General features: G+C 44.5%; 1 protein-coding gene across 4 annotated transcripts in view; it reads right to left on the bottom strand.

Moving 5' to 3' along the window:
* LPP (LIM domain containing preferred translocation partner in lipoma) overlaps positions 1-25,630 on the bottom strand; it is a 200,261-nt gene that overhangs the window by 137,384 nt on the left and 37,247 nt on the right. For all 4 annotated transcript variants that reach the window (XM_058031271.1, XM_058031270.1, XM_058031272.1 and 1 more), the window contains one exon: positions 12,344-12,466. In XM_058031271.1, the coding sequence (XP_057887254.1) occupies positions 12,344-12,466 (123 nt within the window). The remainder of the gene's footprint in view (positions 1-12,343; positions 12,467-25,630) is intronic.

Raw genomic sequence — 25,630 nt, 5'->3', positions numbered from 1 at the left:
ATTACTGATAGATGCTTCAGACTAAGCATTGCTTTCCTCTCCACTCTTTCAGTGTAGCCTTACTATCTTAAGTGAGTTAAAAGGAACTAATTAGAAAGCTGATGCCAATCAGTCCAACCTGACTTTTCTTATAAACAAAGCCCCAAACTCCTACCTAGCAAAACTCTGACAAATGTATCTGAGAACCCTGCAGGGTGCAGCAAGGAAAGCCCCTTCAGGACTCAAGCTGCTATTTTACATCAAGAGACACTTTTAGCCTGTAATTTTATCTCTTCCATCTCTCCCCATTGCTTGAAATTAAAATAAACATGGACCAGGGCCTAGGATTTTATTTTATCTGTCACATATTGCTATCATTAAACACACTTGAAACGAGTGGGTTTAGTTCAAATAAAACTGTCTCTTCCCTCTCCCTTTCTCAGCTCAACAAACATAAAATAGGAAACTGCACTCCAATATATTCAAGAAGCAACACACGTTACATCATGAGTAGATGATCCATCTGGCAAGCTGACATGGTAATAAGTTTGCTTAATTGTCAGGTCAGGCATATTACAGACCCAGTCTGTCAGTCCTTTTATTACAGCTCTGTCTGTACTGGGGAATTTCAACCTCCTCACACTCCGTATGTGTAGACGTGGAATGCGTCCATATGGTACGAGGACATATGCATGGACACATATATGAAGTGTCACTCAGAACAAGGAGATTAAATTAAAAAAGGAAATGTTGAAGTCAAATAGCTCTTAGCAGCTGTATACATTTCAGTCTGGAATAATCACCCAAAGAAAGCAATGAGATATTTACATTTAATTTATTGGAAACTGGGCTGGCGAAAGCACTGATTATAGGGGATAATCCAGCACTGCCTCATAAGGAAAACTGCCAGAGATCCTCAGATGTTCCCTCCATTTATACTTTTTAAGCGATCAGCCCATCATTTTGTTTTTGGCTCCATGCAGCTCCAATCGTGCAGACAGTCTCCTGAGATTGTCCATATGTCCTCCTGAGAAACCACTGAGTACATTCAACAAATGATTGAGTTCATCAAATGGATGCTTTACCTTTAAAAAGCCCACAAAACAAAACAAAAGCCACCTTTTTCCTTCTTTGTCTTTGTGCCTTACCACATCTCCTTCTCTCCATTAATGAGCTCAATTCTGAAACGATTTTATTTACAGGAAGGCTTTAAGGTGTTCTGAAAAACGATTTGTAGGAAAGATGCCAAATACAAATTGTATTTTCTAGACCTGCCTGCATTTGTGATTTTACATGAGCACGCACACATATGCTCAATATCCAAACAGCAGGTGTTCCCTAAAGTTTTATTACCATTAGTTAGAAATGACCACATTACTCAACAAAGTCAAAGCCAAGTCTTGTCAAAGGCAAGTCTTGCCAAAAAGTCTGATGATTTCCAGTATTAAACAGTCCTGCTTTGGGGTGCTGGCTCTGACTCTTCCAGATATCTCCAAAACCTAACAGTGATCTACATTTACCCAAAAGAACCACTGAACAATTCATCCTCTGTGTGGTATCTCCACAGCTTTTCTCAGGAAGCACAGAGTTCTGTCTGGAGCACGGTAGCAGCTGTCACTGGGGCCTCATAAAACATTGTGATCTTTGTGGTAACCCTTTTCCACAGCCAGATCCCTTGTCTTGCACTTTGGACATGAGCTGCTGATGTGGATTCCAGTCAAAATCTTTCCAGAAAAAGATTAAATATAATTCAAAACAATATCTGCATTATCTCTCTGCTGAACTATACAGTGGTCAAAAAAATCCAGCTGAACAACTGTTTTTGTACCACTTTTTAGGACTGTAAAAGGACCTTAGCCACACAGATATTCCATGTAATGCACAGCTGATCATTCTGCAAACCAGCACAGTAATCAACCCCAACATCTTCTCCTCCCCTCTTGACAATCACAGCATGAAGCTGCATGTGCATCCTGGATTTCTGCTGGATGGAAAGAGAACTGTGCCTCCAATCTTTCTTGAATTCTTCTTGGATCACAAGTTAATGGTTTGGGAAGACAGCATCTAATTGCCTGAGACTCCAGGATGACTGGAGTGATTGCTGATACACAAGATGGCAATTCTTCATGGTTCTGAGCTGCCTGGGACAGGAATGGGTTCTCATTGACACCTAACAAATCACTCCAGAGCGGGTAAGGCACTCAGCCTCTTGCCAAACCAGAGAGAAATACCGTGCTACTTATGGCAAGACAGCAAAGTCTCTGACCTGCCTTATGCTGGCAATCAGGTGAGATGATTGCAACAGTCCTGCCTGTGAGGCACACAATGCCATGAGAACTGCACAACCTGCCCTTGCTCTTACTGTACTCATGCACACAAAACTACTTCCTTCCAAGTGAAGAATTCATTGTAAGTCTCAAAATATTTTGTTTGGGCAGGGAGGAATCAGTATCAGACTGCAAACATTGGCAGAAGTATTTATAACTGCTTCAAAATCTCCTTTTTCTGGCCAGGTCCTTTTTTTTGTTTAGCTTTCTTTTTTAAATCTGTGGGGGAAGACAGTAATACCCATTGGACCAACACATGATTGATTTCCCATAGAAACAGCAGCTAGAGTGCTCACTTTCAGCAGTGAAGCAGTATGTTAGTTTTATCTTACTGTAATATTTTTTTTCATTTCATCCTCTTTTACATACTCATAGAAGTTTCCTATTCACTACTGAAACACCATATGGTGATAATATATGCTAACACAGGCACAGTGACACAGTCCACAAGTCTGCTATTGAGCAAAAGTTGACAACATAAGGCTGAGAGAATTCTAAGTGCTTCCAAGCCACAATAAGTACGTCACTTAATTGCATTTCACCGTGATGCAAAGAAGTCTGAGTCAAGGAAAGAACTTCCCTATAATGAAACTGTAACAGCCTGGAGTAATTCACAGTTACTTGAAGAGCTAGAGCAAGGATCTATCAATTCATGGCTTTCAGATACAGGCTAGATGTGGGCTGGGGTTTTTTTTTAGCAGCTTTAATATACAGAAAGAGACAATGCATTTCAGCATCACAGTCATCTCTCAAAAGGTTCCAGACAGGAAGGCCAAAGGCAATCAATAAGAGAAAATATAGACACTGCTTCTCAAACCATTCACAGATGCCTCTGCCTCTTATTTTAATGAACTAGGTTTTGAACTAGAACATCTTGGAACAATCCTGAGATATATTCAGGCTACAAGTACATCAGGTTTATTTACACACTGGTAGGAGACTCTGATGTAGAAACTGCAGGGCCAAGTCTTATCTTTCTGTGGAGCTCTAGGTCCTTACAGGTGACCCTACCTGAAATGAGGCTGTGAATACACCCAATCTGCCTTTGGAATGGCCAGCAAGGGCTCCAGGGAGAGGTCCTCCCTTCTGGCAGGGCAGAGTCTCGAAAAACAGACCATGGGGAACAGGATGGACAACAGTGAGTGACAGCACTATCCCAGAATGTCACTGATATCTGTCCAAAGCCCTGTTTTACAATGAGCTGCAAGGTCTCTCTGTGCCTCAGCTCTCCATCTGCAGAACAAAAGAACCAAACTTCTCCCACCCCAGGGCACAAGAAGAATGAACACATGGAAAGTTGCAAGCACTCGCACAAACATGCAGCAATAAGTAACAAGGACAAACTCACAAAGGCCATGCTCTAAATGCCAGGGCTTCCCAGTGTGTTTAGGCCTTCACCTTTCAAACTGTATTTAGAAACTACCACTGCAGAAGGCAGCTCTCCTCCTCTTCTAAAGAGAACAATTCCACAGCAACTCCCATAAACAGGATCTACACCTGCCCTGCAATGGTGTCTGGATAGATTCCAAGCAATCTGAAGGAACACCAAGGCAATGCCCTCCTTGCTGTGAGCGTGATGCATGAACTCCCCTTTTGGTGGAAATGGCCTGGGGAATACGCTTAGCAGAGCCCACAGTGGGAGCAGAGTCCCAAGTGATGTATTGCCATGCAGGTGTTTCTGCAAGTTGCTGCGCTGTTCCCTTGGCGCTGAACTATTTCCTTTCCCTAGCAGGGAGGGAAACGCAGCTGGTTCCTCCTGTGCACAGAAGAGAAAAACACAACACAAAAGAACCAGAAACCATAGAGAGCAGAGCAAAGGAAGCCTGATTTCCTATGGACTTGTGTCTTGCATCTTGAGCGGACTCTGACCCTTCCTGTTCTCATCTGTTACCTCTCCTGACTGCCCCTCCACTTCCCTTCTCCCCCTAGTATTAGCCTTGGCATTTGTCTGTGTGTGTCAGCCAAACAATCCATGTTCCAGGTCAGAGATCCTGGTTACAGCACAGTCTGGAAGAGCAAAAGTTCAAGTTGCCTGCAGGACACGCAGCAGGCCTGGCGCTCGCTGAGCACGTGTGCAGTGGGGCCACCCCATGGGCCAAGCAAGGACCGCCACGGTGGCCCCACTGCACACCCTGCAGCTCCCCAGGACAGGGAGCTCAGGGACCCCCAGCCACAGAGCTCTGCACACAGATACCCCTCCCACAGACCCACTTAAAAGTGGCCATAGAAATCAAATCATATGTGGGGAGCAGCCAATTGCTGGACACCAATAGGTGCTGAGTAGGAAGAATTAATCAACTGTGCTTTCATTTCAAAATGCTCCAGTTATTTCCTTGGCAGGCACTGGGCAGAAGAGTGGCTGCCACGCGTGGGGAGATCAACCCCACAGCCAAGATCTCTTTAAATCTTTCTGACAGGGGGTGCTCTCCCACACACTCTGCCCATCCATTCCAATGGGGTATGAGATGAAGATAAATGCATGACAGGGTGCCCAGGGTGCGGCCCCACCTCCTCTGGTGGCTCAGGCACAAACCAAATCATCGGATCTCCCAGGGCCTGGGTTCCTCCCTGCCCATGAGACAGCCAGTGTCCTTCCCCATCTCACAGGGCTGCTGCCATGCTGGTGAATCCGATGCCGCTGAAGCACTCGGATGCACTGACCCATGCAAGAACATGAGCAGAGGCTGCATCCCAACAAAACACAGGTTCCTGCCCCAGAGGCAGCTGCTCTTTGCTGGCTGGACACACGGACAGCTCATGAAGCGCGCCGCAGCCCTTTGAGGAGAGTGCCAAACTACAGCGAGTGCCAAAATGCAAGGATGAGGAAATGATGACAGGCTTCCTGAGATGATGGCTTACAGCAGCTCGGTCCCATTGTGGGGAAAAAGATAGAAAACAAAACACAACAATAGGTACAAGGCCTTGAAAAGCTGTAGAGAATAAAAACTCTGATCTCAACCACTCATACCACAACAATCACAAATGCAGAATGAGAAAAAGACCAAATTATGCAGTACTATTTGCTTTTTATCACTGTTCCCAAAGTAAATGTTTATCTTTATCCATATACAAATTTGAGATGCCTGCACAGATTTTAAAGTCCAATACATCCAACACTAGTCGTCATCTAAATCTTTAGCCAAACACGTAGGCAGAAAACCAAAATGGATGCAGAAAAAGAGAAGGGGAAAAATGAAAAAGAAAGCCTCACTGATATTTCTGTGAACTTGGTAATTTATCAGAAAAAGAAACAGCAGGAGTAGTGCTGATTTATTTTCACTCTGATGATAGTACAAGAGGAAGAAATAATACCCTGCAAAGGTCACTCTTATCCTGTTCATCTGTGACAGGCTGATAATCCAGGATCTCGGAAAACTTTCTTTAAAAATCTTCACGGACATGCTCTTATCAAAAGGATTAAGGTTTAATACATACCAGCAGATGCAACCGATTCAGGCATCTGCTAATCAGAGCAGCATCAGTTACTGCACGCTCTGGCTGGAGCTGATGACTGCAGGAAGGTTTCCCTTCTTACAGAGAAAGACCAAATCCAAACACACATTAAATCATCTCTTGGCTATGCCTCCCAACTCACACGTTCATGGCTGAGCATCCCCGTCCTGTGCACGCTCCTGCCTGCAGACATGTCAGGGATGGCAGGACAGATGTGCTGCTCACAGCCAGTGCACCCACAGTGGTCCTCCCAGAAAGCTCCAACCCAGGGACCACCTCAAACACCACCCATGTGGGGTGGGAATGCCACCCTGCCCTTGCAGAGGGGAACCACAGCAGGAAGCATTTCTGGATGTAGGGGCTTTGCACTTGGAGTGCAGGGAGGAACCTACAGAAATTGCTCCAGATGGGACACTTCCTTTCCTACTTTCAGTAATCCACCCGGATTTTGCAGACAGCACAAAGCCAGCGTGCTGCAGCCAGAAGCAGGAGCACAGCTCTCAGAGGTGACCCCATCTACAGAACAGCCCATGCAATTCCTGATGTCCATGACTATGGCAAAAGCGTCGCAGCCCACTGAGAACAGCCACAGTCAGCACCCTGCAGTGAGTCTGCACAGCCCATGTGATGCTGCTACAAGGGCTGGAGCTCACCAGCCCAACACCAGCTTGGGGACACTGCTGTGACCCACTGTCATCCAAGTCAGCAAAACAGCAGCACTCACAGCCTTCAGGAAAGCGCAGTGTGTGGCACAAAAGCCCTGGAGTAGCTAGGATGGTCCTACTAAAAGGTCATCAACCCTTCAGGATGGACAGCAGATGCTTCTCAGTTTCAGCAGATGAGCCTACCTCCAATGAGCCCCTTTGCCCTACAACAAAGAGATTCAAACACCTACAAAGCCCAAAATGCGCAGACTTCACAAAAACCAATACAAAGAACCCTTTGCCATTGGGAAAGCACTGCCTGGCTACCATGCTGTGCTGCTGGACACTGAGGACTCTTTGGCAAAGCTGTGCAAATGCCCAGCAGTTAGATGTGCTCAGACCAGCAGAATGAGGCCAGGAAACTCTTATTTACCTCAAATTTCATATGTGAAGATGGCAGAAGTTAAGCCATCCATTTCAGCCCAAACTGAACATCTGAAAAAGCCATATCCCCCTGAGTCCCATAACTGAGGAACCATAAAACTCTTTGTCACATAAATGCTACAGGAGGAAGGAATTCATTCTGAACTCACCAAATCAATCTCAATCTGCTTGTACACCTAAATTTTCTTTCTTAAAAGAAATAAATACATTCCCGACAGTAACTGGAGTTGTGTAACATACCCTGTGGACTGCCCTTCTAAAATCCTTTTGGTGCAAACCAACCCAAGCAGCCGGGCTCAGGCAAGTACCAAGGACAACAAAACCAACTCTGAGCCTGGACTAGCACATTTGCACCGACTGTTTTGAGCTCAGATTCAGTGATTTGTTTTTCACAGAGCCTCACAGCCCAAACCAAGAGCAACCATAAAGATCTTTCTCAAAGTTTGGGGAATGTGCTTCCCCTTGCTGGATTGGAGATTTTAATCATGGCTGGAGACACAGCTCTGCATAGACCAAGATAAAACACCTGAACTCTCAGCCATGCATTCCTGACACAGCTATAAGTGGGGCACTACAATTAGAAATTCACAGGGAAGAGATGTCATAGGAGTCTTCAGCAACACTTCAACATTTTGCTTTGGTTTGCCTTGTAGAGCTGAAACTGTTCAATCCTGTCATGCCACACTGCAAGAAAATACATCCATTGCCTTTTCTCTACTTTTACTAGTACCAAATGGTTATCAAAAGAAGTGACAGGATAACCACCAGCACTGTCAAACATTTAAATCCCTTCTAAATTCCAGTCATTACAAGACATTATTTCCCAGTATGCTTGAAACTTAATGAAAATGTATCGCTGATTTTTTAAACTTAACTTTCTTTACATTCTTATTGTTCTGTAGCTCACATTGAGAATGAGCCTCTTTTCCTCCAAAACAGCGCTCACTTTGGCCTAAAGTGTTGGATAGTGTCAGGTGTCTAGTACTGGGGGCAATGACACAGAGGCGGGGACACAGCCATGAATCCTTAGAAATCTTGCCTAACTCTGCCTTCATGTTCCCCACCTGTTTGCACAGCCACATCACCCAAAGGCCTTCAACCCAGACCAAGGTTCCACATTGCTACATGCCATGCAGATGGGGAGTAAGAGGCAAATCACACTGAAGAGGCTGCCAAGCTACAAGGACAGAAGAGATTTTGAGAGGAAGGAGAGGGGAAACACTACACTCAATGTCATTCAGCACAGCAGTGGTTGCTGGGAATGAAACAGGTCTCCAGAGTGCCAGCCCAGTTCCCTCTGGATCAAGCTGCCTCCAAGAGCTTGTACACCAGCAGATTTCCTCTTGGCCATGGTGCACAGTCAAACAAATTTTTTTGCTATTTAAGTACTTCATAAATATTGGCCACAGAGCATCTGCTTTTAGAAATAGCATCAGACCAGGTACATCTTATTACCTAGTACACCTCCCACAAAGTGTTATTTTGCCAAACAGACATTCTGTTGGAAATTCAGGACAAAACTCAAGAGTTTTGTAAGGTAGGTGTCCAATTCCAGACAAAGCAATCATCATTCAATACATAATTCACAGCAGGGACAAAGAATCCTGAGCTTACGTGTGCTGCTATTTCCAGTATTTCATTTTCACAGTCTCTGCTGGAAGCCCTTTTTCCAGAGTCACAAAGTTTTCTTGTTTTTTAGAAAATGCAAACATTTGTTTTATGGGCTGAAATTTGGCATGTTTGGTTTGGGGTGTTTTTGGGTTTTTTGTTAAGGTCTTTCTGCACTGATCTCTTATGCAAGGATTTAAGCAGAACAGGTAAAAACTGGGGGAAATACCCTTTAACAGAGGAGTCAGATAAACACAGCATTCACTAGGCCTCTACTTAGGGGGTTCACACAATTTATGACTTGCCCCTACTCCCATCCATGAAAATTATGCACCTAATATCTTGTCTTTTACTAATGCCTCCTTTTACTAATGAAAGGTACAGTGGGTTCTCTGCCTCTGAACTTTCCAATGAGTTACTGCAATTTAGAAGGTGTGATATGTACACAGAAGCACGCTGCACCTACATAAGAGGAGCTCTGTACTTTACTCATCACACTAGTACTTCCAAACTGCACCAGACTAGAGGAAAAAATTAATTAGATTTTTTTCATAGTGCATCTGCAGTTCTTCCAGCAACACCCGAGGCAAGTTAAATCTCATATTCCACTTCAGTCGTGGCAATTTTGAGATAATCTTGGTCATCTTGTCCATTTCAATTTACTGTACCAGAGGGCTAGAACTGGTCATTCTGGTGAAGGTCATACAGATCGTTTCTAAAATTTCAGTTCTAGGTGAATTCTTTAAATACAATCTCTCCTACAACACCTCACATGACAGAAAACATCCTTAGATGCTGCTCTGTTAAGGCTAAAGATGATGATTTAGTCTTGTAATTTCCTGTGCTTTTAGGTATGTGCAATTTTGAAAGGAAAACCTTGCATTTAATCATTTCTGACTGCTTCTATGATTCAGAGAGACTTTTGCTTTGCAAGACATGGACTCAGCCCAGATCACCTTTTTTTTCCTACCCAGCTGCCCAGAGTTAGGCAGGACCATGAGGGACCAGGAGGGCACTGCTGACCACAGGTGGCCAAACTCTCTGCCTTCTTCTGTTAATGGTGGTCACTTTCAGCTCATGGCAGTGTCCTTGTCACCCGCCCAGCACACAAAAAATGCCACCAGAGCAACACCCAGGTAAGCAATGCAGGAATGGTGCAGAGATTCACACTCACCCATGTCCTCAACAGCAAGGGCTGAGGGACAGTGTCTGGGGTTGATGTTGACCCATCCTTTCTGAAAAACATTACATCCCTCTGTATCAGGGGCACCCCTGGTGCAGTGTGTGCCTTCGCAATCTTGAACCCTTACCAAGGATCAAAAGAGCTTCCCTTTGTGTGAATTCATGCTAATGGGAAGTGTATGTTAAATAAACTGCTTGTCATTACCCTGCTATCACTCCTGCTCCAGTGAGAGAGGACTCTGTTATGATTTATCTTATGTTGCTTTAAAGCTGTCCTGAAGATAATATGAAAAAGAAATGTAACAGTAAAATTTCTCTTATTCAAGAACAGGAGTATCCCCAAGGGCAAGGTATTCCTATAAAATTATTATAATGCTTTAACCACGTAAGCACAACTGAATACGTCTTCTCTGAAAACAAGTCGTAGCTCTTTTTTCCTATCTGCAGCCATTATCCTGATAAATTTGGGAAGGTCAGCTAAGGTGTAATCCAATAAATGTGCTGATGTTCTGAGTAAGTACCTTACAATTTGCAGCCTAATCTATTATCCTACTATAAGACCATCAAATGACTCACCAGTTTTAATACTTAGTACAGATCAAACAAAGGAAAATATCAAAGCTTTACGTTCTAGTTCCACCTTTCAAGGACTTGTCTGAGTACTCTTTAATTACAGTAGATGATACATCCAACTCTGGCATTTTCTTTCTCTAACAGCTCTAGTTAGAAGCTGCTGTAGCAGTACTTTCCACAGGACATCATTACGTTAACCAGGAGATGCTGGGAAGTCAGATAGACTGAACAAATCAAGTTGGGATTTGATCCCAGAGATGGAGCTCAGCTTCTTCTGCCCACCAGGCCACACAGTGTGTAGCACACCTGGGAGCAGGTGACAAGTCTGCAGAGCCCTCACCCAAGTTGTGGCAGAAAGCCATGGGAACAAGCATCTGCATGAAGGGGAATGAGCGCATCATCTTGGAAGGCGATGAACTTAGGAAGTCAGATCAAATCCCAGACTTAGGCTATTACTTCAAATTCTCCAAAGTCAAATACAGCTGCAGAAGTTTGCATTTGGACATTGTTACTGGACACTGATTTTTAAATTTTTTTCTTTTAATGGCAAAGGCATAAAATAAAAGTGAAAAAAACAACCTATTCACAGAACCCCAGATCCCAAAGGAAGAAGCATTGGGAAACAGTCAGCAACATTGTCAGCAAACTGTAGATGCTCCATGAAATGGGTACAGAAGTTACATGTGCCCACAAAGATGTCAGAGCTGACTGTGGGCATTGCTGAGGAAAATGGGGAGCACAGATCTCTTTCATCCAACTCTAGCAGCATTTTGAGTAAAGCATTCCCCAGTACCAGTGTGCACTGGTGTGTGTTTGGCCCGTGCAAACAAACGGAACATTGGTTGTTCACCACAGTGTCTCAGCAGAACTCATCTCATTTATCACAACAACAGAAACCCACTGGAAAAAGGGCTGAACTGTATCTGGTTTACATTGTTGATCTTTTTGACTGACTAACCCAAATTAGACTTTTTTTCAAGGACAAGTCTGTAAGTTTATGCAATTAACTGTGCACATGCCACTAAAATTAAAGCCAAATTTAAAGGGAGGTCCCTGCAGAAAGGATGGAAACCCAAAGCCTCTGGGTGCAGGGGGACACTTTCAAAAGAGCACAAATCTGATTTTGCTCTGCTTTGCTCCATTTGCAGACTTGAAGAAGAGCAAATCTAAAGAGAATTCAATCGCTACTTTAGTTCTGCTCCAAAGGTATCACTTCTCAGTTACTTAAAAGAAAGGGAGCAATGAAAACCACCAAAAAAAGACAAACCAAAGAGAAGGCTTGTATGGGTAGTGAGTGTGCACCCATCACTGACTTATCCCTTCAATACTTTTGACTTTTGGGGCTTCACTAAGAGAAATAAAGCATACATCTAGCTGTATACAGCCTACAGACCCACACACATGTAAGAAATGAGACCAGTCATGAGACTAGGAAGGAAAGACAAGGCACAAACATATCTAGGATGATTTTATGAGATCACAAGAATTGTCCTTTTAAAACTGCCACTGGGGTGTCACCACTTCCTCTGATAAACAGATGACATCTCACTAGAACTTAAATAGCTCCACTCAAACACTACCTAGATGAGTGACAAAAATTAGCCAAGTCACTGTCACCCCTGCAGTCCTCGTCTAGACACGGCAGAAGTGCGAATTCCAGTCTGCCTTGCTGGGCTACAGCCACCCTGACAGCTGAGCTCTGATCCAAGCCACTTCATGAGATGGGGATATCTGGATCCTTCTGGCAGCGCGACAGACAAAAATTAACAGAACAGAAAAACAAGAAAATAAAAGCACAAAAGTCCTTGTGAACCGAGAAGGTTTTAATTCACGAGTCATTGTTGGTTGAGAGTTGAGGCAAATGAAATGCCATTTTTTGCAAGTATTTTTCTAACAATCTCTGAGGCAATCTGACAATCGGATCAGAGGCCCTTTGCTCAGAGGTGCGGCAGCTTTTGAGCCGGTGCCCCCTCAGAGCAGCTGCGCCCTTCTCCCCATTGACAGCCACATCTGGATGCTATCAGGAGGAACTGGCTGGCCTTCTCACAACAAATACCAAGCACTTAGCAAATTGACTCCAGAAGTCGATGCTGGCCCCTTTCCCACTCTGTGTTTACGCAATGTGCAACTAACCTGTTGAGTCCGTGGTTTGTACGGAGAGCTGCTCTCCAGGTCGGCCAGGATGCTGGTCAGAGAGTCAATTTCTGCATCCAAACTGCACCGCCTCTCCTCAAGGGTCTTGCCACCAGGATTCACCTTAAAGAAGAAAGAAAAGTTCCAGTTATTCAAAACACTTGGCCTGGCACATGGTTTCTTACTGTCCTCATGGAGCTGCACCCATGCCCAGCAATAACTCTTGGGTTGCAGGGACAAACATGCTGAAATCCTATAGCTCCCTCCAGAACTAACAGCAAGCTTCCATCTCACAGGAATCTATGCTGCTTTGGGGCTTTTCTTCACGTATTTGCCACAAGGGTCCCATTGTGTAAGACTGACTTGGAGGATTAGCAATTCAGCAATCTGCTGCTGAGCTGAAGAGGCAGGACAATGCCCACACCATAAGATGGAGAAGATGCGTTATAGAAGGATACCTGTCTGGAAGGACAAAGCTGGGAACAGGCTTGGAGCACCTGGATCCCAAGAGCAAAACACAAACAGAACAGAGCTACAAACCACAGCAGCCAGTGACTGGCCACGTGCACCTATTCTTATTTTAAATAAATTCCTGGTATGTATACCTGTCTGATTCAACGCCTCTTCACAAATTTCATCTGAAAAATGAGCTCCTTCAAGGAGGAGTGAAAAAGTTCAATCCATTTCTAGCAGATTGAAGGTGAAGGGTGGTGATTTGCAACAAGCAGCCACAAAATAACATAAGTAAGGTCCTTGTGAAAAGGCTTTTTTGCAGGAAAGCCCATGCCCAGAGCAAATGCCAACATGCAGCCAAGGACTCTAATTTAACAATTTTTTCTTTCTTTCTGCTTTCAAAACAGCCCAGGCCCATTTGTACCCAGGCTGGTAGGGACACTCACTTGGAAGGGAAGAGATGTGAATTTTCACCACCATCACCCACCTCAAAAAGTAAAACCCAGAACTCAGTACCAGAGCAGAGCATGTGACCCTCAACCCACTGTTTAAGGGCAGCACTGCAATCCCTGTTAGAATAAGCAATTTTAAAGAGGACTCATTCACATGCTTTGTTTTTGATAAAACAACCTAGTCCAAAACCTCTAGGAAGGATCTCTGTGCAGTACAGCCCAACCCAACAGTGGGACCTCTCAGCAGGACACAAAGTAGGTAAAGGCTAGGATACATCCTCCTCAATGTTTGCAGTGCTTTGGGAAATAGGCAGCCTCACTAGGAATGGGAAATTTAAGAAAACCAGCTGAGGATCTGTGCCATGGACAAATTCGGTGCTAGGGGCTAGCCCCACTGAGCCAGGCCACCACCAGGGCATGCACAGAAACCAAAGTTCTTGAGTCAAGTGAACTATTACACTGAAAGTCTTTCCTCAACCTGAGTTATTTGTCTTCTGTTCTTCCATGTCTTACTTATCTGCAAATCCCCTGGACAGGACAGAGTCTGCAGACATGCAAATACAGAGTTCAGTGCAGAAGAGCTCATTCAGAGCTGGACAATGTCAATAATAAAAATACTAAAGAATTACCTAACAGCTCACCTAATTTCAACTGCAAAAACTGTTCAGAATATACTAGCACCTTCCCACAGACAATCTAGCTCTGTTTGCCTTCACTCTCACCAAGTCACTTCAATTTTCCAAGCCAAAAGCTTGCCTTTTCCTTTGGCTCAGTAGCTGTTCCAGACAGTTTTCATTTAAATTTCATTTTAGTAGCAGTCGATCATTACCTGCTTTAAAGAACTCCCCAGTCATCAATCTGACACATACATGGCAAGTTGGTCAAACAGAGACAAGCTATGCAAAGTAGGCAGCCTCTGATCTGCCAAACCTATACATGCTGGGGCATCCATTAGTACCTAATGATTATTAAATCTTATTGAATTACAATATATTTGGCTTGACTAATAAGAAAATGGAAGTTCCAGTGTGGCTTATGCACAAACACACCATTTAAAGGCTGAGAGTCAGGTTAGAAAATACTTACAAACTCGACTCTTCTTGCCTATTTTTATCATAGAGCCAAAGTCTTTCCATCCAAACCATTGTTCAAAAAAAGAAATATTTTTCACAGGAATTAGGCCAGATCATTACTCCTGGCTAACTGCAGGCACCTGGATTTTTAAATCTGCAGAAGTGCAACTTCTTTTCCACTTCATGGCTCTTGTTTGGTTTTTCTTCATCTTCCAGTTGTTGGCCTGTAACTGCCACAGGCTTCTCAGACAGAAAATCTGTGATTGCTGCACTCCAGAGAATTTTGAAACTAAGCAGCCAAAACTCAGCCTGGAAAGGAGAGGGGAGATGCAAAGGGCATCCAAGGCCCCAACACGTGAGGTGATAAATCAAGCCAATGGTAGACCCAGGGATAACACTAGAGTCCACACAGGACCTGCTTGGTACCCTGACCCTGGAGAGATGGGATGGTGGCAGATGAGATCAGCCAATTTCATTTCTGCTTCCTAGCATTTCTGGGCCATATTATTCCCAGGTTCTCATTCCCCAGAACAATTATGCAATAGCTGACTAGCAAATGCTGCAGAACAAGTTATAAGGTTGTAAAAGTTAAATGTCCTTAGGAAACCTAGAAAAATAAAATAAAACAGCACAGAAGCATCTCTATTGATTCTGGGCTCTGATTTATTTATTCAATTAAAACATAATCAACATAGATTAAGAGCCCAACTCTAAAATGCAGGAAGATAATGCACTGCAACAGTGCCAACAAATGACACTACCGATGTATGCCAGGGCCTACTGGGGCAGAAATGGACTTTAAAGACATTTAGGAAATGGTAATCCTCACAAAGACAGGTTTGTGGTTGCTTTTTCTTCCCCATCCCCACAAATCTTGAATTTTCTCTCTCCCTAGAGTGCTCAATATCCAACCCAAGGATTTGCTGCATGGGCAAACCGGAGCATTTGCAACACCAACTTCAGCAAGAGAGGGTTAAGCAATTCCTCTTCCCATGCTCTTTGTCATGACGTTCCTGTAAAAGTTTTATGGTATTGTTCTGGAACAAAACCCGAGCTCCAGGTCCCAAGGCACAACAGGTTCACACAGACACAGCTCTGCTGTGAGGAGCCCAGGCTGGTTTAGCTCAGAGCCCCACAGATACAAACACCGGAACCAGAGGGAACTGCTAATTCTATTTCTGTCTGGATTTATGGCATTGTTGCAGACATGTCGCTTCTGCGCCCCCTCTTCCAGCCAGTAGAATATGGAAAAATGGGTTTAAAAAGAAAAAGGATGCTATCTTTGGCTCAGCCAACGTGAGTTCGACAAAAAGCAAACGTAAGCCAACCCAGTCCAACAGATTACTCATGCCAGAGACTATCCACTCACGTGAACTTCTGCAACGCCTACACTCCTATCCCCTGGCTCAGCCCCTATTCTGAGTCAAAAGAGAGAAAAACAGCAGAGAGCTTCACTGCTTGGCTTGTTTGTCTGCCCTGAATTCCTGGTGTGCAGCTCAGAGCAGCTCTGATGGTAATCCACTCCTGAGCCCCATCAACCCATTCTGCTCAGATGAAAACTTGCTTTACTTTTGCTAATCCTACAAGCCAACAGCAGTCAGTGCCACAGGTCCCCCACACCACTCCAAGGAACATTCATTATAGAACATGCAGTGCAGAGGTCAACACAGGGTCTCAAATTTTGCCTCACTGCACTAAAAGAGTTGTAAGACTACTCCCTGAGCTAAAAGACATGAAAAGCACAATGATTTCCCTAGATGTCACCTCTTCCCACAACCCTAGATCGCCTTCTCTTAACATATTTTGCAGCTTTCAGCAGAGGAACAAGAATGTCTCTCGTTTAACCAAGCCAGCTCCTTGCAGTGGGCTCACAGAGAAGAATCTGGCTCCCAGATGTCCTTCCCAACTCCTGCTCCAAATTCCTTTCCCTACCCAGGCCCAGCCATTTCTTTTACTCTGTTTTCCCCTCTCTCCATGCCATGTTTTCTGCCCTGCAGGGCTGTAGCTCAGGCCAGGCATTAGCCCTGAGATGAGAGATGCCATGTGGGCTGCCAGGTTGGCCTCTCAGCCAATTGCTGGTGCCAGGCGGTGCTGCTGTGTCAGGGAAACACGGAGTGTGGCTTTGCAGCAGTGTCCTGCTGACACGGCTGGCGGGCTACAAGCAACTCCAGAGCCCCAGTGTGTATCTTCTACCAGCACAAGGCAATGGCCAAACTCCTGAATACTTTGGGTATTTGACTTTGCTCATTGTAGTGCAAATTTCCAGCATCAATATCCACCATCTCTCATACACCTCAAAAGTCTTGTCTAAGAGAGGTCAAGCTCAGCACATGTTTCCTGAGTGCTGTGGCCAGCTCATCCTCTGAACTGTGTCCCTGGACGGTGAGCTGTCATTTGTGGGAAATGTAGTGCTGGTTTATCTGTGCAGACACCTCCAAGACAGCAGAGCTGCAGCTAAACACACAACCTTTCTTGTACATCAGCTCATTCCACACGCTGTGCTATCACAGGTCACTGATAACCTCCCAACTCACAAGTGAAAACTGGAGATGAGCACCATGGATGTTAGGAAAGGTCACAGCTAATGACTCAAAACAAAGCTGGGGGCCCACAGTGCCTTCTGCTCCTGGTACATTGGTTTTAGCCTGAGGTGCTTGGGAGCTCTCTTTGAGCTGTAACACATCAACACTTCTTGCATTTACACATCCAAGAACAGGGAAAAGCAGAAAAGCCTTCTGGGGCAAGGGAAGGACAAAGGTCGCAAGAGGAGCAAGCGGAATTTAGGCAAATCAGGAGTTGTGAGTGAGTAGATGGTACATAAGGACTTCAGCCCTTAAAGACTTTACTGTCTTTTCCCCCAGTAAAAGCCAGTGAGCCACAGATGAGGTGGTAGAGATGATGAATTCAGTGCCCACTGCCTGCTTTTACCAGGCTGTACCAATTGCAGCCACCCACCACACTCTGCACGCTGGGATAGGCACTGAGGTGGTGGGAAGGGCACACAAAACAGGATGAGCCTCTCCTTATGCTCCATGGCCTTGGGCACTGCGCTGAGACAGAGATGCAGACAGAGCAAGAAGGATGCAGTTCTTACTTTCTATTTTAGCTGGGGACAGGTGAGGGACAGAGAAGTGTTTGATGTCAATAGTATCCACTGTACTGACAAGAAGAGACTGTGAGAAATGTTAACCAGGAAGAAGAAAGGAAGTGATTCAGTCTTGATACACTTCAGGCTGGGACTTGTGCTTAATTTTTCCTTTTTTTTCCTTTCTTTGCACTTTCTCTAACAATATCACTGCCAGAGGCAAGGTTCTTTTCAGACACACACCCTTGCTACCTCGTCTCTTATTCATTCTTCTTTCCAAGGTCACAAAAGCCATCTAAAGCCCCAAAAGACATTGCAGTGGCAAAAAAAGATGCACACTGAAGGGCATCTATCAGGAATATGAAGCACCCTTAAGAGCTACTGTGTCTATTCTCCCCTAAGCCTACAGACAAGTGTAAACATTTTCTTTCTTTCTAATGTAAATTTAAACAGCCCCAACAGGCTGTCCCCCCACGCAGGCACATGGAGAAAAGGGCTGACTGCAGCATCCGGGGGGCTGAGATCCCTGATGGATGCCTAATCTCTGTCCCAGGCACCAAGGAGGGCTGGAAAAGAAGTTGTGCCCTTTAAAAACAGAAAGATTAAGTCTTTTGAAACAAATCTGAAATGATGGAAGATTTCAGCAGATGTGACCACAGTGATTTCACCAGATGTGATTGTATCAAGGATCTAATAGAAAAGAACTTCCCTGCTGTTCCATCAGGCTGAAGCCAGGCCTGAAATATCCTTTTGAGTCTTTTGATGACATCAAGGATAAAAGCCAAAGGGAAGTTAGGTTTTGATTTATTTTTTCCCCTTGCTCTTTCATTCTTTCAGGCACAGAATAGTTTTACCTGGTTTGTGTTGCTGGATATTAGCAGGACCAAAGGAAAACACTTCAAAAGTTTAAAGAAGGCACCATTTGGTGCCTCTCAGATGCCACTGTCATTTAACTGAGCAGTGTTTCTTTGACTCCAGCCACTTTTGAAGATTTCACTGTAAAGAGGCAGGTCAGGCCTACCTGAAATAGGACTTGAACAGGGTGGGGGTGATCATCGACTACACACCAGCCTATATGGTCCCAAAAAGGGCCAGTGAATGTGCCAAATACCTTCCCTTGGCAAAGTTCACACCAGCAGCTGTGCCACAACAAATTGCAGAAGGCTCAGTGGGGCAAAGGAAGCTGTGCCCACAAAGGGCCAGTGAATGTGCCAAATACCTTCCCTTGGCAAAGTTCACACCAGCAGCTGCGCCACAGCAAACTGCAGAAGGCTCAGTGGGGTAAAGGAAGCTCAGCCACACCTACAGCAATTAGTCTGGGGTAGCCACAGTCCCACAATTAATTTCTCCAGTCATGGAAAACACAGATAGTACTGGGTATCCAGACTGAACTCATTTCTGAAGCAACAAGGTGTGGTAAAGAACTGCATGGGCTTTCAGCTGGGGCAAACAAACAAGCAGATGAAGGGAAGTTATTTGTTAAGCATTGCTAGGAGACACCTAGCAAAACCTTAACAGCTGATTTAAAAACTCACCATGGTGTAAAAAGCTTATGAAAAGGACAAATAATAAAACATTTTTAAAAAGAAAAAATACAGATAAGGCAGATAGCAAGAAAGCATGAAACTAGGAGGCATCAGTCTCAAAACAAAGGAAAAGGGGTAGGTGTTTTGTCACACAACACACTGCTAGGCTGCAGAGCTATTTCTGCTGCAAGACACTGTGGTTGCTATGAGTTTACACAGACTTCAAAAGCAGCAGGAGAAACTCATGGAAGAAAACTCCAAGACACACAATAAATATAAAATGTTCTGTGCTTCCCTTTTACATTTTTCTCTGGTCACTAGTGATTGATTTGGCTCTAGAGACATTCATATGAAGTCTTCATCTGTGTTTTCTATCTACCTTCTGACACCTGCTGGGAGTCACATCTGCTGGAGGGTACATTCCAGTCTCTGCAGGTAAATAACTGACCACAGCCCTAGGTGCCAGGGTTTGGCCCAACACCTGGAAATCCATTCCTTCCTTTCTTCTAGCAGAGAAAACAGAAATTACAGCCATCTGCACTCAGCCTCCTGGGATGCACAGATTAAAAAAAAAAAAAAAAAACAACAAAGACTTTGTTGTAGTTATGAATCTGTATGATAATAGAGATATATATTTCCCTAGAGATCAGTGTGACAGACACTGTTCACACAATACCTAGGAAACATCCCAGTCCCAAGGAGTTTATTATCAATTAGATACCAGAATGCAGGCAGAGGGGTGAGAGCAAGGTGCTGAAACTCAGATCTACAACCAAGTTTCCAGGCCTCCAGATGAAGACACTAATCCCTTGGGCCAAGCTAGCTCCTTAAAGGACTTATCATTCTCTGCATTTGCCATCCAAGACCTGACAAAACATGCCAGGAGACAGCAAACCCCTGTCCAAGCCCTTCAAGCTCCAGCTGCAATTCTGTTGCAGGATGGCCCTGATTTCCAATGACATGGCTGGGTCTGAGCCACTGCCGTGGCTAGCAACTGGATCGTGGGTCAGTGGGGCCTGTGGTCATCTTCCACCACTGTTTAATAAGCTCTTGCTCCCTGTTCATCCTGAGCAGGGCCCCAGCCCCAACACCAGCTCATCGGTGGGGGCAGGATGCCACCAGTGTGGATGGGCAGTAGAGCAATCCAGGACTATGTTCCCTTCCAGCAGCTCCTGCCCCTAACACCAGGGGGAAGATTTTGCCTCAAACACCTGTGGTAAGGCCAGAGTTCTCAAGAATTGGCCACAGATATTAGATGAATGAGCAGAGATTACAAAGGATGGAAGGGCATCACAGAAGTTTAGCCAACAGGATCCACGGCCTTGGGGTACACTCTGCTGAAACCCTGGACCAAACGCCAGCAGTGGATGACTGATTGATTTGATGGGACGTGAACAATGGACCACGAGAAGATCTGCAATATTCCCTGTCCCTCTGCCACCCCTGAGGACAACAGAAGGCAATTATGCAACAGGAATAAAGAAGATGCAGCAAACAGCACTCAACAATTCTCCTTGCAGCCCAGGAGTGTGTTTGTAGGAGCCTTGGAACTGGAGATGCCAACACAGAGGTCCTGTGCTGTCCAGTCCCCCCAGCCTCAGGATGGTGTTACCCAGCTCCCTACTGCAGCACAGGCTGGCACCTCCACCTTGGGCACATAAACCTGCAACCACCTTCTGTGGGCTCCTCACTGTTTTGTTTTGCTCACTGAAGGAAGTCCTGGAAATGTTAAGGCTGGCTAAATGGGGCTTTTAAAAGTGCAATGCTTCCCTAGGCTCTACACCAAAAAACAGCAAAACAACAAATGCCCTTCAGCTGACCAGAGGATGTCCATGCTGTGTCCAGGGAATACGTGGGGAAAGGCACCACAATCCTCAGCACATGAAAGCAACAGGATGGATTTGATAAGGAACAGCCAGGGGATGAAGAGAGAGGAGGAGTCCCACGAGCCAACATCTGCCAGAGCAGCAGACCCGACAGTCCTGAGAGTTTACTTAACATGTCTGATCAAAAGCTTTGGGAGTCTTGTCTGTGTTAAGTGCTACCAGATGCAAAATCAGCAGCAAGATGAGAAGTGTATTAATAAACTAAGGAGGCACATAAAGTTATTTGAAAACTGAATGGGGAAGGTGGGGAGAGAAGGAGGAGAATAAAACCAGCTTATTTTTCCATTAAGGCAATTTAATACTCTCTCGGTGGAGTTACAATCACTCGTCCTTGGGAATTAAATTGAATTTGTGAAACTTTCTGTTCATCAGCCGAATATACAATAAGAACTGGGATATATAATTTTTTTCTTTACACTTTGGACAAGACAGTACTACCTGTCTGTCCACAGGGCAAGAACAGCTGCTCATCAAGTTTTTTTGGCCCAGAATGACTTTCACTGACTTTAACTAACTTTACAGCAGCAGGGAATATATCCCTTTTCTTTTAATTAATGCAATTACATTAGGACTCATTATTGACAATTATGGTGACTGTTAAAAGTTTCCCCTTTCTTTGTCCACTCCCCCACCAACTTAAAATCTGCTCCAATATAGTCACAAATTAATGTCTAATTAGCCATCAAGCAGAGCTGATCTTCCCCACAGAGCATTGCTGCTTACAGAAAAACTGAGAAATAGGAGAATGTAGCGGATATTTCATCATCTGCCTCCAAGGGGAACCATAACCAAAGAGCAGCCAATTACCCCAATACAGCTGCAAAGTTTAATCAATGTAGAAACCAAATATCTCATTAGCTGTCCCTTGCAATAACGGAAGATGTTCCCACTGATTCACATGACACGAATGTTACATTTTCAAAAGATCCATTGGTGATATGAAAGAGCAAAGACTCCCTTCATCTTCACATCCTGGCCAAGTCCTGATCTTCATCTTTCCTTTTCTGGCATGAGAAAAGAGGTAAGAGGAGGATGCCTCGGACAGCATGGCATGTGTCTGACAAGCCTCAAATTGCACACACCTGCACACAAGGCAATCTGTCACACCCAGCCCCACGACGCTGCATTCGTATCCAGAGGGGAAAACCACACCAAACACCATCTCCCACCAGGCACAAGAAAGCGCAGAGCTGAAGGTGATTTTACTTCTTTCAACACTTGTGGTGAGTCTGGCAGTGACATACCGTGTCCAGCATGGGAGGCAGTAGCTTAGGAATCTGAGATGCCCCAAAAAAGCAGAAAACAGATGGAAAGGAGACACGAAGAGAACTCACTTGGTTTCATCTATGAAGGAGATTGAGTAGCTCGATAGCAATAACTAAACAGTTTCACAGAATGAAAACGCCAGATACCACAAGACTGTCCAATCTAGCAAAACAGAAAAAAACACACAGCAGTTGGGAAGCCAAAGCTAGGGAAATTCCATTTAGAAATAACAGAGATACTCATTTATGTGTAATACTGCTGGCAATTAAATGTTAAAACAAACTTCCAAGATTTCTCCCCGCCTTGATGTCTGTGGCTCAAGGCTGGATGCCTTTGGTCTCCCTGGGTGACCAGGCAAAGCTTTATGATCTGCATGAGGCAGAAGGGCACAGCTGACAATTTAATGGCTCTGCCTGGCCCCCACCTCAGCAGAGGTGAGAAAGAAACAGCTCTGCCAGTCCATAAAGATCTACTGACATCACTCTGTGTTTGCACCAGTTTAACTGGAAATTAAATTTACATGAACAAACTCTATCCCACACAAGACTGCATATTGTGACAGTTAAATAAAGAGCTTTTTAAAAGGCACACGTCTCAGGCAATTTAAATCAAAAAAGATAGGTTTTGTTAAAGCTACCAATTTCAGAAAATTAAGGTTGACTAAAACTGTTTTTAAAAACTCCTTTTGGAATTTAATCACATATTGGAAACCCATATGCAGCTGCTTGTGTCACCTGCAAAAAGACTGTATAAAACATAAGCATATGCTTAATTTTACACGTGTGCTTAAGTTCTATCAACTTTAATGAAGTTTAAGCATACAGCCAAGCTTCTCTGAATTTGAGAAAGCATTTCTGAGCATGGGCTGTGAAGCTATTAGGAAATCACTAATGAGAAAAAAGTAAAATTAAAACTGGCTGGTCAATTTTCAGAGCCTGAGTAAGCACTAAGTCCAGAAATTAAACATATAACATATTTCTCAGTTTGTTTGCTTGTTTTGCTGTAATAGAAGGGGTGAGTGCCAAAATGTTTGCAAGGATTCCCAGAGAACCTGGCAAAATGTCAGCAAAATAGATGTGTAAAACTACATGAAAGTCAATGGCTTGGGTTTGGCTTCTGAGGAAATGAATCATTGTAAAAATCTACTGTATGTCTCAAAGCTGAGAAGGGGAAAATCTGGACTCTGCCTCAGTCTACACGTTTTTGGGGTGGTCAGTGGCTGCAGTTCATGGGGCAGGCAGGGCTCAGCTGGGCAAACCCCACTGTATGACTCACTGAAGAAGGTTCTTGCCTTCACAAAATTTGCAATCTCATTTTCCAAACCATTAGACTCACTTTTACATTCCCTTCAAGGCTGTGTGTCAGGTATTGGATTTGGCTGGCTGACCATGGGTCATTTCTTTTTTACCAACAATTGTCTTGTTCGGACACCCTACATTCTACACATCTCCAGAAGAAAAGGGACACCCAAATCACACAGAAAGCTGAACAATAATTTGTGCTGGCCTGAAACGGAATCCACTGTGCAGATCCCTCCTGGGTGAGCTCTGAAGTTTGATATTGTCCACATACAGATAAATGAACGTGAAGTGATGTCTTTCAATTAGAATTCATGCTTCAGAAAAGCACACATCAGACCTCAGGAAAACAGCATTTAACTGTAATTCTGCTGGGGTCAACACACCACAGAAGCCAAACTCCTGCACTGCAAGTGTGTTCCTTACCGAGGTGTCTCCCCTGAGCTCAGAACTGACCACAGCTGCTCCCTGCAGGCAGCCCCACCGCCATCCATGGGTATCTGCAGCCCTCAGCAGGGGCATCTTCAGGAACACACAGAGGGGACTGCAGGGCTGAACTGGAGGAGTTTGCAGGGACAGAGACAGGGGAGGAAGGGGCAGGCAACCCCGGAGCTGGGGAGGAAGGCCAGACCTTTAACATGACATGAGGCAGTTTCCATGGCAAAAGAGAAATGTGGAGATGGAGAGGGAAGGAGCTGTGCCTCAGGACTGCTGCATGACAGGAGTTTGTAAAGCACCTTTGTTGCTTACTGGCTTCAGCAACACTTGGGAGTTGCTACAGCTTTCCCAAATGTTTATATTTTACTTCTCTCGCCATTAAAACCAATACTAAAGCAGTCACATGAGGTTTCCAGATGCTTTTCCTTACCTGTTGTGTGTTAAAGCTAATCAACATCCTGCATTATAATCAGCAAATCAAACTGGAAAATACAATTGTGGAGAATGGTCCTTCAAAGATGGGAGTTTTATGGCAGCAGACACTTAAAATCATGTCTGGAACAAATTCCTTCACCTCTGGCTGCAACATTTCTCACTGGTATTTCTACCATCTTCCAGCTTGCTCAGTCACTGTGCCACACACTCCCCACAGAGGCAACATTTTCTAACAACAAAACCACCCTTTATGGCAGCTGAAGCTGTTTTTCACCAGTGATGGAAACTGAAAAACAGAGACAGGAACCTGCATTTCAGCCACTTCCATTCTTGGAAATTAGATGCTCTCACAACTTCTCCACATCCACATCTCGTTGCTGCCAGATAAAATTTTCATCAAAAATAGGATGAAGTTTGCCCTACTCTTTGAAAAACTCCAGGGCTCTAAAACCGAATTTAGGCCACAACTGGATTCCCCAAGCACTAGAGTTCTATTTCCTTTTATCTTGTTTGGCCAAAGCTCCTTTTACACTGCACAGCACCAGAGTACTTAAAGCACCAGACCCACGGTGGGAACCTGACTCTGCTCTGTCACATTCCAGACTACCACTATGCCCAAGATGCATGGAAAGACTGACTTTCTAAACCACCTTTTCCAATCCCAGCCAGCTTCAAAAAGAGGCATAATAATTTGTCTGCTGCAGTTTTTAGCATTCTTTCTTGTTACTGACAGTCTGTTTTAGTCTTGCTGCTGCATTATAGTTCCCTAATGCAACACAGGCTAACCAGGATCTGAGACAAGAGCAACCTGTCTTGCAAGAGATTTTTCCTAGGACCTGTTAACCCAACAGCAGACTTGAATAGCACTCAGATATGGGAAGAATGGAAACTTCTTCTGCATAGGTCATGTTATCTCACTCTGTCACATCACACAGCTCATGCTTTGATAGAATTCCCACATTTTCATTATCTTTTTATTTTCCCTCTGCTTAAATAATTCTACCTTAGATACAATGATGTATTTGCTTGCTTTTGGTCTGTCACCAGCCATGTTCTGACAGAATAAAATTGCCTGCTTTCTCTGCATACTCTCCATGCCTCCACTATTACTTTCTACATTCATGTCTCCATTACCCATGGGTATAATCCAGGTTACAGATTAAACTCTCTGCAGGTGCCAGCTGTGGCTGACTCCATCATTTGCAGTGTGAGTGTCCCTCAGAGATGTGTCCACAGGACCAAGGAGATGCCCACCAGGGTTTGTAGTCCTGGGCACAGCACTGGGGGAGCCCAGGCTTCTGTCTGGGCTCATGTGGCACATGTGTCTTAACCTGGGATGGATTTACCTTGATCAGCTCTGACCATCATAAGCACC

The sequence above is a fragment of the Melospiza georgiana genome, chromosome 10 (genome assembly GCF_028018845.1).
Source record: "Melospiza georgiana isolate bMelGeo1 chromosome 10, bMelGeo1.pri, whole genome shotgun sequence".
Classification (NCBI taxonomy): domain Eukaryota; kingdom Metazoa; phylum Chordata; class Aves; order Passeriformes; family Passerellidae; genus Melospiza; species Melospiza georgiana.
The sequence above is the reverse complement of the archived record's forward strand: the minus strand, read 5'-3'. Positions and strand labels throughout refer to the sequence as shown.